Raw genomic sequence first — 14,977 nt, 5'->3', positions numbered from 1 at the left:
CTCAAATATCTTTGCTAATTGAACTAAGATTCATTTATATGAATCATGGAATTAGTTTTAGTAAAATTAAAAATAATTGTGAAAATGAAATTAATTATTATAATAATAATATTAAATTTAATTAGGACAATTTTCAAACAATAATTGCGGATTGGCATCTGGCAAGGATTTTTCAACTAGATTCGGAGTGTAGTAAAATGTTGAAAATAAGGTTTTAGCTGAAAGGAGTCAATGATCATCATCACGTGAATGTGGAAAAAAAGGAATATTCAATTTGCTTTCAAAATGTCTGCCTCTCTACAATTTCACGTAGCCGCCATCAACTATAAAGCTTTGAACAGCAATACAATGGACCAAGTCTCTACTCTTTTATCTCTAGTATTATTACATTGCTATGTTTTTTTCAATTTATGGAAGTCACCAAAGTCAAAACCAAGGATAAGATTAAGGTTAAACAAAAACAAAACGACAAAAGGTCTCAGTTTTTGCTGGGGAATTTGTTGACTGGCCAACGTGATTTGTGTATGACTATGGAGTTAGAATAACTGATCCCGACTATAGGATTCTAGACTCCATGTCCCAACTTGGAAGTCTGAAGTGGCTAAGATGGTAAGCAGTTAGAGTTGAATCGTAGAATGCCTAGATGGCTTCAACTTTATCTTATTCCTACTGTAGAACTCAAACTTAACATGATCATGGCAAATTTTTTTCACATTCTCCTAACATTTTACAGCATTTTTAGAATAAAATACATATAGGAATGTCAAACTTATTTAATCTGATGAAAATTTTGATATTTTACCTTAATAAAATGGGTATATATTAAATTTTATGATGAAGATAAAAATACATATGATTTTAAATTTTATTTCAGGTTCATGCACAAAAATAATTAATATAACACTCCTTAAATATCAGTACTCTATATATATATATATATTTATGTATCTTTGATAAATTAACTTTTATTTAGTAATATAAATTTTATTTTAGATTTATTAAAATTAATATATTTGTTTTTAAAAAAATATTTATAACAAGTTTTTTTAAATGTGCAAAATAAAAATATGAATGGTAAAATTTTTTTTTAATTTTTTTAAAAAATCATGAATACGAGTATTATTCATATCCATTAAACACTCGTAAGAGTGAATTAAAGATGAATTTAAAATATCTGTTAGAGATGGATACAAAAATAAATATAATATAAGAATAAAAACTATTCAACTCACCTTATATCCAATCTATTAACATCCCTAAACAGATACATTTGTTTGCCGCTTGAATAGGAGACAGAAGATCATCTTCAAAGGTGAATCACTCACAAGAAATGGAAGGAAAACATCCTCTGCTACTGCTTTTAGTTTGGCACCTAGAGCGACGTCACTTTCTCAATTTGGAGACAACTTCGGTCAATTTTGTATTTGAATCATAAATCTCAATTTTTCTTGGCAAAAAATGGTAATAGGATGTGAAGTTCAGTGTCTAAATTTTGACAGTTGGAGCTTAAAAGAAATGAACATAATAATCTTCCAAGCTAAAAGAATTACTAACTTAAATTGTCATTTCCTTTGCAACGTGTCAAATTAGAAGATGGATCTCATTGCAAATAGGTTTCCATATATGAAAATATACTTCATCTGTTCTTGAACAATATATATATAACGTATAACTAGTCGAAACATCAAGGAGATGTATTTCAGTGTTTACGATTTTTGACATGAAAATAGAAGAAGCTCTCCCAAAGCCCTTGGAACAAATAATAACCATCAATAACCATCTTGTGGCCACAATGAAGAGCTTCCAAATCTGCACAATGGATCAAATTAAAGAAACCAAAAAATAAAAAAAAGAATCAGTCATACTAAACATTAGAACTGCCCAAGAGGTTAGTAAGATGATTGGTAAATTAGACGACTCTAGCATATATTGGCAGTCAGTGTATCATGAGCTACACAAAATCAGATGGTACAACCTGAAAGAAAAAGAAATCCAAAGAAACATCACTTCTCCTCCTCCTCTGTTGCCTTGTCCTCATCCTGCTTCTGCCGGGACTAAAAAATGAGCATAATATAATCACATATCATTGAAAACAAATATGGTTATAGAAAGCACATATTGTAAATAAAAATTAGAAATCTCAGACCTAAAAGTTTATGTCACAAAACTCATTTGATCGGAAAATTATATTGAAACCTTATTTTTGGATCCAGTGGTAAGCCTACACAATTCAGGAAACCCTATCACCTAAAACTCCAATCCCAGTTCAAACAGGATTTAATTCCAAGTCTTCAGAACAACCATGAACCACCAAAAACTATAAACCTATTGCAATCCTTCTAAATCATTTTATCATTTTTCTAAGTTTGATGAGCTCACCTCAGACTGGCTTTGCATGGAAGCAAGTACCTCCTTAACTGAAGGATCATTTGGATCTACCCCAGGAAGCTGCAGAAGCAATTATTTACCATTAAATGATCTTTATTTTCTTAACACAAAACTCGTGTAAGGAGGAAAAAGATAAACTTAAACTGCAGCAGACATACCGATGCAAGGATGGAAGAAACAAAGGACTGGTCTGCCAACAACTTACTCATGTCTGTCTGACTAGATGAATCTTTTGTACTGTCTTGCACAGATAATTGAAGAGCTGTGAGAATTGCAAATATAGGAAATTACATCAGCATACGTGAAGAAAAATAATCTGGATATATCCAGGGTCTATGCTTACATCAGAGACAAAAGAAAACTAATTTTTAAGGATGATTTATCTTGAATAGCATGCTACAAATATTATGAACTTTTTACTTGTAGGGATCGTTCAAAAACTTAAGTGACCCAAGGAAACTCTTTGGTCATCATTTACCATCAACTGCAACCAGTTAAATGACAAAAATTGAAAATTTCCTAACACCTATATAACTGGTTTTCTTTTTCTTCACAAAGAAAGGAAATAGTTGTTACAGATGCTACTTCTCTAGCTGGCAGCAATAAAATTGACTCAGCCATACTTACCTAATGCCAGCTCTGGATCATCAGCAGCTGCATCTGGCATCTCCATATCCTGTAAATCATGGCTAGAGGCAGGCTCATCCATAGACATTGCAAGAGCCTGCTGTAGTAAAGCATTGTCATCATCCTGTAACGAACTCAAGGTCAGTTGTGTCTCAACGTGAAAGAATATGTAAGGGCCAATCATATCTTTTTATGAAACAATTATCCTGCTTGACACAGCTATCCTATCAAACCAAGCAACAATGAGACACAAAAATGATACTAGCCTTTTACAAACATCTGACAAGGGGTCACCAACTATCTAACTTAGACCATAAACATCACAAAAAGAAAAGAAAAATTAAAGGGGAAGCTAATTATACTTACTGATAAATCATTTTTCTTATTATCAGCTTCTGAAGTTCCCCCACTTGCATGTTCAGTCATTGTTGCTTCCTGTGAGCTAGATTGTTCTTCCCCACCCTTTTCTTGTTTAGATGCCTCCTCTGCAGCCTTTTTAGCAGCTGCTTCTTGCCTGGCCCTCTCCTCTTCCATTGAAACTCTAAGTGCAAGGGCCAATTCAGGATCAAGGTTGGGATCCACACCAAACTCAAAACCAGAGACGCCACCAGCTGCAGCTGCTGCTGCTGCCGCAGCTGCAAAACCACTTCCACCTTCCCCATCCCCTGTGAAGATGGGGGTACTGCCATGGACAAAAAAAATGCAGCTTCAGGAATAAAATCACAATTTATCAAGACATTAAGATGCAGAAATGAGAAAACAACCTGAGCCACTAACCTCATAAGTACATCAGAGAGAGCGTTAGGACCAGCAGAAACATGAACAATGTGACTGGTATCATTATTGTTAACAGCAGCAAGAAGTGCCTCCAGCTTTTCCATCTTCCCTTCATCATCTTCGCCAAAATTTACAATATCAAGAGCAACACTATTCTTTTTCAACTTCCTTCCAATCATCTCCAATGATTTCTTGTCATGTTTGATAGGACTGCAAGCAATCATAACACATTTTTACAACCAAAAACATAGAAAGAGAACATTTCTCAATTAACAGATAAAAGCAATAACAAAAACACACCTTCCAGCAAAGACAATAATCCTTTGCTGCTGCTTTTTATTTTGGCGATGCTTAAGCGCTAACTGAGCCACTTGAATTCCAGCTGCCAAGTTCATTTCACCACCTATTTCTAAGCCTAAATCAGGATAAGCAAAAGTTCCAATTTAGCATCTTCTAGGATGATACAATGTTAAGAAATTAAAATATAAGCCTAAAGCAAGTTAAAAAACGAACCGTGCATGCAAGCTAAGATTTTGCCAAGATCACTGGTAGGTGTGACCAACACACGAACTCCTTTTCCTGCCATTGTTAGAACTCCCACTGTATTCTCTGGATTAGACTGTAAAATGAAAACCTCCCCAGGTCAATAAAGGCTCTAACTTTTTCCTGTAATCAACTAAACCCTAAATTGCACGTGTAATGAAAAAACACCTCACATTTTAATAAATTCAAAAACTTCTTTCGGTTTCAACTAGAGGAAGTAAAAGCTTTCTTTCTTTTTCTTTTTTTTATTTTTTTTTTTACCTGAGTTTTAGCTCCGCAAATAAGATTAACAGCATCGGCTTGTGCTTGAAATCGAGAGGGAGAGTAATCACCGTTTCGCATCCACTCCGAATTATCAATACAGATCATTGTTGCCTGTTGAGTGTACAAAAATTAGGATCAAAAGAATTGAATTGGAGGAAACTAAAAACCCTAGAATTTGTGGGAGAAAAGAGAATTGAGTTTTTGCTTTACCTCGAGCACCATGATTAAATGATGGCGAAGAGAAACGAAGGAAGGATCGAGAGAATTAGAAGAATTTTGGGCTTTAACTTGAAGGGGACGGATTGGTTTCGAAACGACGAAATTTTGATGCTCTTGCAATATGCGCTACGACAAGCGAACCAAAAAGAGCTTTTAAGCCAATGAAACAGTGCCACGAGTTCTAATTGCAGGTGCTATCGACAACAACGACGTCGTTTATTTATATGTAACTGGAAGGAAGTTTAAAACTAGAAAAACCATGTTTTTAAATGTTTTAAAAATAATTTTCATTGCTTTTTTTTAATAATTCAAATTTCATTCTAAATCCAAAAAGAAGTTTAGATATTAGGGTTTGTCTAGCGTAAGATGGTAATATATATTGACCTTAAAATCAGATTATGAGATATCATGATATTTTATTATATATCATGATAAATTATAAAAATAATATAATTTTTTTAAAAAAATAAAAAAGAAAGAAAGAATAGATTAATAGGTAAACATTAAAAAAAGTATATATAATTTTTTTAATTTATTAATTTAATAAATAAAATGATATATTTTTTAATTATAGAATATCAATTTATTTTATGAAATTAAATTAATTAATTATGTTTAATAATATATTTTTATGCTTTCCTTATCATTACATTTACAATTATTAAAATTTTTTTCGAAGATAAAGACATTTCAAATACATTTTACATCTAATGATGTGAATCTTACAATTATTCTCATCTTTTTTAAATTAATAATTTTTTATTTAAAATCTTTTAATTTAAAAATATCAATTTTTTTGAATTGCTAAATTAATTATTTGCTTTACTTTAATTTTTTATTACGTTTGTTCTTACTTTTTGTTTTGTTTAAAATTATCATAATTTTTTTTAAAGCATTACGATGGCTTTAACATATTTTACATCAAATATATTAATTTTAATATTATTCTCACTTTTTACGTTAATACTTATTTTTTTTTGGAATTATTTTTTATTTATAATAATAGTTTTTATATCATCAATTTAATTATTTACGTTATACTAACATGTTTTTATCTTTTGTTACATTTAGAATTATTACAATATTTTTTTAAGGTGTAATAACACTTCTAATACATTTTTATGTCAAACGATACAAATTTTATGATTATTTTTACTTTTTTACATAAACACTTATTTTTTATTGAATTTTTTTATTTATAATCATAATTTTTTTTATGTTGTCAATTTAATTATTTACGTTAGAATAAATTTTTTTACGTTTGTTCTTACATTTCATACGTCTAGAATTATCACAATTCTTTTTTAAAGTATTATGATAGTTCTAACTTATTTACCGTCAAATGATACTAATTTTACAATTATTCTTACTTTTTAATGTTAACATTGTTTTTTTTTTTGTTCAAAATTATTTTTATTTATAATAATAATTTGTTTACGTTGTCAACTTAATTATTGATATTACAATAATACTTTTTGTTGTTCTTACTTTTTATTATGTTTAAAATTATCTTAATATTTTTTTAAGATGTTACAACACTTCTAATTCATTTTAAGCGAAATGATATCAATTTTACGATTATTCTCATCTTTTACATGAACATTTATTTTTTAGTTTAAAAATATTTTATATTTATAATAATAATTCTTTTACGTTGTTAAGTTATTTATTTACGTTATAATAATATTTTTTACTATTATTGTTATATTTTATTACGTTTAGAATTATCACAATTCTTTTTTTAAGATATTACAACATTTTTAACTCATTTTATATTAAATTATACCAATTTTACGGTTATTTTTATCTTTTTATCTTACGAAATTTTTAACACATTTTATATTAAATTATATCAATTTTACGATTATTTTCACTTTTTTACATTAACACTTATTTTTTAGTTTAAAATTTTTTTATCTATAATAATAATTTTTTATATTATCAATTAATTATTTACATTACAATAAAAATTTTTACGTTCGTTCTTACCTTTTATTATATTCAAAATCATAATTTTTTCTTAAATATTACAACACTTCAAATATATTTTACATAAAATTATACCGATTTTGCTATTATTTTAACATTTTTACTTTAAAATTTATTTTTTGATTTAGAATTATATTTTATTTATAATATTAATTTTTTATGTTACAAATTTATTACATTTCAATAATATCTTTTTATGTTTGCTATTACTTTTTATTACATTTAAGATTATTACAATTTTTTGCTAAAGTGTAATGATATTTCTAATCATTTATGTAAGAAAATATTAATTTTACGACTATTTTGACATTAACCTTTATTTTTTATTTAAAATTATTTTTTATTTGTAATAATAATTTTTTTATATTGTCAACTAAATTATTTATGTTATAATAATATTTATTTACACTTATTGTTAACTTTTTTTACGTTTAGAAATATTAAAACTTTTTTATTTAAGTGTTACGACATTTCTAACACATTTTACGTCAAATGATATTAATTTTATGATTATTCTTATTTTTTTATGTTACAATATTTCTAACATATTTTATATCAAATAATACTAATTTTATAATTATTCTTATTTTTTTATGTTAACATGTATTTATCGATTTAAAATTATTTTTTGGGCTTAGGATAATAAATAGAATTCCAAAAAATCTAAAAAAAAAAGAAAGAAAAAGCTGATAAAAAAACTAGAAATTGGTGAAGAAACAAAATATAAAAGAAAGAAAAAGCTAGAGAGAAAAAAAAAGTCATAATAATGTTAATTAAAATTAAGTTAACAAGTTAACAGGTAATTAATTATTTTTATAATTAAAAAATAATTAATGGTTTATATTAATTTTTGTATATCTAATAATTATTATTCAATAACGTTATAATAAGATCAAAAATTTTAAACTTAAAAAGTTCCAGTATATATTAGTATGCTACATGAATACTGCAAGAGGTAAAGTCATTTGAAAATAATTTTTATTGCTTTTCAACTATTGATCCTTCTAGAGATTTTCTTGATCAATGATTCACAATGGCTCTTTGAGCTTCCAGAAATTAATGGTACTCCCAAGTACCTAAAAGGCAGACTTCCCATTGTAAAACCTGTTCTCCTGCGATGTTCGTATCTGAATCCTCTTTGCAGAAAATATTTCAGACTTTGCGATATTCAATTGCAAACCAGACATAGGATAAAAGTGTTGCAAGACACAGACAATCTAAAGACAGACTCCATTTGTAAAGACCACAATGTCAGCAGCAAAGCATAGGTGTGTTAGTTTCACCCTTTTACAAGTAGGACGATAACCAATTTTTTTTTCTCCTCCGCTGATAACTAATTCACAGTAAAGCATAGGTCTTTAATTTTGTTTGAGAGGGAAAAAAGGTGACAGGAAACCGCAATGGGAAAATAGTTGTATTTTTGCAACCAAGCATTTGATTATTGAAACTCTCTTTTACCAAATCCCCCCCCCCAAAAAAAAAGGAAAGAAAAATCTTGTTATTTATTTTGTTCTTAATTTCTCTTCAACCAGAAGAAAATAAAAACAAGGTCAAGGTTCAATGTGATATATTTCATCTTCGAGATTAAATTTGTCATCATTGTTATGGGCATTCATATCAGAATTGGAGTTGGAATCCTCAAGGTAAGAGCTAAGTTGAGGCTTCGACTTCTTCCTTTTAGGTGATGATTCGTGTATTGAACTCTCTGATGCACTTGCAGAGGCCTCTTGATGCTGGACGGATGCATTTTTCTCTGATGGGGTTCTTTGGCATGTGCTGCTTGAGGCAAAGCTGCAGCCTTTATTTATGTGATCAGCTTCCGTTGAATCCAAGGATGAGGTTGAGTTTGATTTCCTGAGTAGTGTAACCGAGGAACCTTGCTTTTCCTTCACTCTTCTTTTCCATTTGGACAGTGATTGCCTCACACTTTCAGAAACTACAGCTTTTTTGAACCTTGAACCCATCTACAACCATAAGAACAAATGTTCGAGAGAGAGAGGGGAGAGGCAGAGGGATCAAGTAGTAGCTAGAAACGTCAACGGTCAAACCTGTGTTACTATAACATAGAGGGGGAATGTAATAAAGCTGCACCAGCACTGGGAGATAATACTGCATAAACCAGCCAGCAAATACAACATGAAATTCTAGTAGTCGAAATCAAACAAATTGTTGATGAAAATGCTGGGAATCAGAACTTAAATATTTTTGGATTAAAGTAGCATAATATCATAATGATATTTATATAATACCCAAATGCCAAACGACTTGCAAGGAAGGCATGATTCTCCATGAAGCAAGAAGGATCCTTGATTTCCCACTAAAAGCAGAGCTCAGAATCAGCACCATAAATGGCTAGTAGAAATAACTAGTATCATAAGTCATAAAATTAGAAAACCTGTCTTGTTCTACCTATATTTCTCTGTAACTGAACCAAATAAGGCAGAAGATAATAAGTGATTCATCAGAATTTCCCAGAATTTTACATTAAGAAAGTGCGTTTTTTGTGATTGATAATATTAGAAATAATTCATTCATGAATTTTCTATATATCTGTACTGGATAAAGTCCAGTACAGAAAACAAGAATATTCGAAAAGCTATTCAGCAGCCTGTTATTCAAATTTTACTCTATGAAATGGGTTGAAAAATCTTGCAGCAGTATGATTACAGATTCACTTCCCTAGTATATTTCTAAATTACATCTAAAGATATGCTCTATATGTCCAAATGAGCGTCATTACAAAAATCTTACCAGTGACCAAATGAATGAAGCCATCTCAAATGCATTCTGCAAGCAAAATGCATGTTAACGGACAAACATTCAATTTTGTAGTACAATTTAAAGCCACATATAATGTTATCGCTTCACTTACTTGAAATGAAATAAGTTGTATCAACCATAAAAGTAACCTGGGCCTTCCAAACCAAAAGAGTTCATCCCTCAGGTTAAATTGATGAAAACCCTCCAATGGATTGTGCTCCATGATTTCAACAGCCAATTTTACAACCACACGGTGCAGTTTTGTACCAATAAGCAGTATCAACTTTTATATACATCAACAATGGAAGAAAAAGAAAAGATGAAAAAAAATCAGGAAAGTGTAAGTTGTGACTTGTTAGTTGATATAACATTTAGAAGCCAAATGCAATGATGAAGACGTACAATGGCCGGAAGGAACGAAAGCCAAAAGTAAATATGGGTTCCTGACAAAAGAATATTAATCCTTCAGAAGTTGACTTCAGGACAACATCAAGCAAGAAATATTATAAATGATTAATGCGAAAGGACATCATTGATGCATGAACATAGAATTGCATATGATTCTGAAGCCATTACAACAATTGGGCAATTACAGGAGCAGGTAGTTGTTAACAGAGAAAAAAGGTGGAAATTAGAGAACTGCAATTCAGTTGAGGCCTCAAAGAGCCATTTGATTTCCATGAATGTCAACCAAACCTCAATGGACAGGAAAATTATCCTCATGACAATTTCATTTAACTGGTTTTAGCTTCAAAAAATCTGATAATCTTAAAAACACAACAACATGCAGCTAAAATGGTGTCTTAGCCTACATGTATCAGCAGAGTGCAAACACCACAATAGCTTAGGCTAAGCTAATGTATTGGGGGGCTATTTGATGTGGAAGCTTCAAAAGTATATCTAACCTGTGTATGTATTAGTTTCTCAGAACACAAGGAAAATTACCATGGAAATCAAGAAAGAAGCATAGTATGCAATAAATCCAGAAGGGCACGCTGCAAAAGAAATCCAATACAACCAAATCAGTCTGCCGCTATAGAAGGAGAAAAACAAATATAAATCATGCTTCTATTTTATTTAGAACTTTTACCATTGCAGCCATAAAGGCCCTGTTTTACTTTCTTGACCTAAGATTGATTCCATAATTTCAAAGTGGTTATCAATGGGCATATCAGGGTAGATACATTACCTAATGCCAACAATATTGCAGAATTCTTCTTCCATGCTTCGAACCATATAATTATGGAAATCATATGTCAAAGGAAGTTGATGAGTCTAGGAAGAATAAAAATAAAAAGGAAATTAGTATTTAACTATCCAAACCTAATCACATGTTATATGTCAAAGGAACGAAACCTCCAGTTGAACCTAATGGACATACTGTAATGAAGCCCAAGCGCAAGGCCCTATAGTCAGTTTGGTTTATAGAACTCCAGAACTGGCGGCTGAAGCAAAGCTGCACGATAATATTATATATTTTCAGTTCAAAATCACTTCAAAGTAAATGGTACGAAGGAGTGCAGGAATTACAATAAATAATACAGAGGAAAAGAGCATTCTTTGAAGCTACATTTAGTTAGAGATAACCTGAAGAGATCATCTACAAGGACAGAACTCTCAGCAAAATCATGAAAATAGAAACAAAACTGATGAGATGTCGCATACAGCCAACAATGTCAAGAAGTATCAAAAGAGTTCATCATAGTGATAACATGAAGTGCAAATTTTCAATTGCTTTATTCATCTTACAAAGAAATATCGGACAAAGGCTAGGCAAATCTGATATTTCTCTATCTGGAAACCTCTATTATATCTCATAAAATGGAAGGAAAAAAAGGTGCCTTTTGTATATGATAATGAAAATCTACAGCAAATGTTCCAGGCAAAAGAAGCAAGATCTCAAGAAGGGATACCAGCCAAACAAGAACTCTGTGTTGGCTCCATGGATGGGAGACACGGTGAAAAATGAAAGTATTCAGTCGCCTCATTTTCAAACCAACTGCTTCATCTTGTGAGGAATCTAGATTTAAATGTTAATGTAATAGGGATGAGATTGATAAGAATGAACACATAGCGAATAATGAATAGAATTAAAGTCTAACATCAACTACAAACATTTGCACCTTGTAAATGTTGAATAGCCATAGTCTTGGCATGATTCTCCCATGTTCTCCAGCTATAAATCTGCAAAAACTAGACTATAAACTTAGCGCTTTAATGGCAAATATTAAGAGCAAAATTAGGGTGCATATTGGGAGTTGTATCATTAAGGAGATGCATCGACCTTAATCATAGCAAACGCGATGGCAATAAAGCTGTAAGAAACATGGGTGACACCAAGAACAAATACGAAACGGTGAAGCTGCTCAAGGCTTTCATATGAAGCAAAAGAATCCTGACCCTGGAAAGAAAATTACAAATTGTGAAGAATTCCAGGCAATTGCAACTGTAAAGTGAAATTCAATGGACTAAAAAGGTTTCACAGGGTATGGAAACAGAATAATAACACTTAATTACTTAAAAGAGACAGCATCAAAGTGTCCAAGCATCTCAAAATTAAAAAGCAATGACCGGAAGTGAGGCTACCTCAGGACAATAGTCATGCCGCCAGGCAGTCTCCTGCTCTCTGGAAACCGTGTTGTTCAAGTACTTTGAACTTGAAACAAGCATTTGTTCTAACATTAATCGATCACCAACCTTTGCGCAAAGATAGAATCGGCTATTCAAGACCGTTGATTTGACACAAATTTTAGCAAAAAATGCAATCCAATGACCCATCAACAACGAGAGAACCCCAAAAAGCATCAATTCTGCTCACAGATAACATTGACATAATAAGACCAAAAAAAAAGTCCTGTTTGTCACAACACGGACATTAAACAGAATCACAAAGACATTAAACAAAATCAATCTCAAACCAATTTTACCATCTCTAATCTTCTCCAAGACTGCTAGCAAAGATTTCCTCTTAGTCTTGTCCAGCCACTATAAATTGAAAAAAGTGATGGAGATGCAAATAAATTAACAATCAAACTTAGAGGCTGGAGGGTTCCACCGTTCCAGATTCATGAGAGATCAGAGAATAAAAAACAGGTGACATTGTTTTATTACCTCCGCAAATCTTTTCAAAGAATGATGACAGAGGAAACCAAAAGAAACCATAACAGTGACCACAGCAGCAACAGCCCAAGTTGGGGTTTCTTCCAACGATTTCCCTGCTTTAAGCTCTCCTTTCTCCATTTCTACCCTCAAAATGGTAAACACTAAAGACTAGTGGGCAATTCTGCTTTCAGGGCATTGACTATATGGACATACAGACCTGAATAGACATGGAAAACAAAGACTCTGAATCGCCTTTTCAATAAATTGCAGAGATTTGAAGGTAGGTTTTGGTTGTGCCATAAAATTGAAACCTTTCCAGCTGAAGTGAATAACACGTGCATGGGACGTTGGACTTGTTTACGAGTCTGTTCAACTGCTTGGGCCCCAGCAACGACCGGGATCTTCATCACTAAGGATTTGCACATTTGGAAAGTGCAACGTGACTTTGTCTTTTCACTTTTGGTAGTATCTAAGGGAGGTTTGTTTAGATGTTATGATCACTGCATAAGCAATCCAAATACCATTGAAAATTGACAAAAAGTTTAGGCATCTCTTCAGAGTAAATCATCAATTCAATTAAAATTTACAATGAGCTTAAATCCGGGAGCCTATGCACTAGGGCCTCACCCCTTGCCACTCGTGCCATCCTTGTTGACCGGAAATTGTGATTTGGATCGTATAGAACCGAACATTTTTTTTTATATATATATTTTTTGTACTACCACGTGTATTCATGGCATGTTTTAATTATATTAAATCATATATAATATAAAACTCAAATATTTTATAATAAATATCAAGTCTTTTTCACAAAAATTCTAAACATATATCTTTTAATTTTATTTCATAAATCCAATAGATTTTTAGTTGCCTAATATTTATATGGATTTATGACTTTTGGTTTTCTCTTATTAATGTCCCTTAGAACCATTATTTGCTAAGATTTATTGAAATTTTTTATTTTCTAACATTTATGTTTTGAGTTTTGATTTTCTTCTAACTTATGGTTTTTCATTTTTTTTATGAGAGGGTTCTATAAGTGTATTTCATGTCTCTATTAATTTTTTTTCAATCTTGAATTTTTTTTTGTTGTGTTTGCATTTTTATTTTTTTAATTTTATAATCATAATTTATGATTTTTTATTCAATATTTCAAATTTGTCTTTTAGTCAATTAATGTATTTTTTTAGTGTTCGCATTTTTATTATTTATTTCAAATATTTTACAATAAAATGTCAAATTTTTTTTACATAAATTCTAAACTATCTCTTAATTTTATTACAAAAAATCTAATAGACTTTTCGTTCCTTAACATTTATATGGATTCATGTTTTTTTATTTTCTATTATTCATATTCTTTAAAACCGATATTTGTTAAAATTTATTGAAACTTTTGATTTTTAAACATTTATGTTATGAAATTTCCTTTTTTTTTTGGATGGAGGGTTATATAAGTATATTTTATGCCTCTATTATATTTTTCTAATCATGAGATTTTTTTTGTTGTATTTTTATTTTCATAATTTTTTAATTTTATAATCATAATCTCTGATTTTTTTTTTGGTATTTCAAGTTTGGTTTTTAGTCAATTGGTGTATTTTTTTTATGGTTTACATTTTAATTATCATTTTTCAAATATTTTATAATAAATGTCAAGTCTTTTTTACATAAATTTTAAGCATATATGTTTTTAATTTTATTACATAAAATTCAATAACTTTTGATTGCCTAACATTTACATGGATTTATGACTTTCGATTTTCTCCTATTCATATTTTTTAAAATCATTATTTATTAAAATTTATTAAAACCCTTGATTTTTAACATTTATGTTTTAACTTTTGATTTTCATATAACTTATGATTTTTTATTTCTTATAAAAGCGTTATATAAGTGTATTTCATGTTGTTATTATATATATATATATATATATTTCAATCATGAGATTTTATTTATTTTTATTATGTTTGTATTTTCATAATTTTTTTTAATTTTATAATCATAATTTATGATTTTTTATTTGGTAATTCAAGTTTGTTTTTTAGTCAATTAGTGTATTTTTTAGTGTTTGTATTTTTATTATTGTTTATTTTTTGTCACGATCTTAATTTTTTTTTCACTTCAAATTTGACTTTTAGTCAATTGAAGTATATTATAATTGATAGATTAACTTTTGAAATAAATAAATTTGTGTTTGTTAACTGCAAGATATTTATAATTATAAAATTAAATAGCACGTTAGCACAAAATTACGTCAATTGATGAAAAGTATGTATATAAATTTATTTTTGTTATATTTTTTGTTTTT

General features: G+C 29.9%; 2 protein-coding genes across 6 annotated transcripts; both read right to left on the bottom strand.

Annotated features, from left to right (window-relative positions):
- Positions 1-1,600: 1,600 nt before the first annotated feature.
- Positions 1,601-4,964, bottom strand: LOC111292751 (26S proteasome non-ATPase regulatory subunit 4 homolog). Of its 5 annotated transcripts, none has more exons than XM_022885287.2 (11): positions 4,810-4,964; positions 4,597-4,710; positions 4,306-4,411; positions 4,093-4,207; positions 3,793-4,002; positions 3,382-3,697; positions 3,016-3,139; positions 2,547-2,650; positions 2,380-2,448; positions 1,976-2,054; positions 1,601-1,809 (listed from the first exon to the last, which is right to left on the bottom strand). In XM_022885287.2, exons 1-10 carry the CDS (start codon positions 4,819-4,821, stop codon positions 2,004-2,006), a joined length of 1,221 nt encoding a protein of 406 aa, XP_022741022.2. In that variant the 5' UTR covers positions 4,822-4,964; the 3' UTR covers positions 1,601-1,809; positions 1,976-2,003. The 5 variants fall into 5 exon arrangements, with proteins under 5 accessions (XP_022741022.2, XP_089622851.1, XP_022741024.2 ...); XM_089766725.1 differs by having other exon boundaries at positions 1,601-1,823; positions 1,977-2,054; XM_022885289.2 differs by having other exon boundaries at positions 1,976-2,045.
- A 3,323-nt stretch (positions 4,965-8,287) lies between these two features.
- On the bottom strand, positions 8,288-12,945 carry LOC111292305 (MLO-like protein 4). The gene is made up of 15 exons (XM_089766723.1): positions 12,679-12,945; positions 12,495-12,552; positions 12,154-12,377; positions 11,852-11,968; positions 11,691-11,751; positions 11,481-11,587; positions 10,949-11,023; positions 10,757-10,842; positions 10,513-10,562; positions 9,970-10,010; positions 9,680-9,850; positions 9,559-9,594; positions 9,057-9,124; positions 8,856-8,916; positions 8,288-8,771 (listed from the first exon to the last, which is right to left on the bottom strand). Exons 1-15 carry the CDS (start codon positions 12,805-12,807, stop codon positions 8,358-8,360), a joined length of 1,698 nt encoding a protein of 565 aa, XP_089622849.1. The 5' UTR covers positions 12,808-12,945; the 3' UTR covers positions 8,288-8,357.
- Positions 12,946-14,977: the final 2,032 nt, after the last annotated feature.

This window comes from Durio zibethinus, chromosome 10, assembly GCF_047325235.1.
Source record: "Durio zibethinus cultivar Kanyao isolate XHJ-2024 chromosome 10, ASM4732523v1, whole genome shotgun sequence".
Taxonomy (NCBI): domain Eukaryota; kingdom Viridiplantae; phylum Streptophyta; class Magnoliopsida; order Malvales; family Malvaceae; genus Durio; species Durio zibethinus.
This window is presented reverse-complemented; position numbering and strand designations above follow the sequence as displayed.

Excerpts from the sequence above, each read along its gene's own strand:
- LOC111292305 (XM_089766723.1), bottom strand. The coding sequence starts at position 12,807 with ATGGAGAAAGGAGAGCTTAAAGCAGGGAAATCGTTGGAAGAAACCCCA. Across the intron at positions 11,588-11,690 it reads GGCTATTCAACATTTACAAG|ATTCCTCACAAGATGAAGCA; the intron begins GTGCAAATGTTT and ends ATTTAAATCTAG. Across the intron at positions 10,011-10,512 it reads CTTCTTTCTTGATTTCCATG|GAACCCATATTTACTTTTGG; the intron begins GTAATTTTCCTT and ends TTCTTTTGTCAG.
- LOC111292751 (XM_022885287.2), bottom strand. Across the intron at positions 2,449-2,546 it reads TTTCTTCCATCCTTGCATCG|CTTCCTGGGGTAGATCCAAA; the intron begins GTATGTCTGCTG and ends TTGCTTCTGCAG. Across the intron at positions 2,055-2,379 it reads CCATGCAAAGCCAGTCTGAG|TCCCGGCAGAAGCAGGATGA; the intron begins GTGAGCTCATCA and ends CTCATTTTTTAG.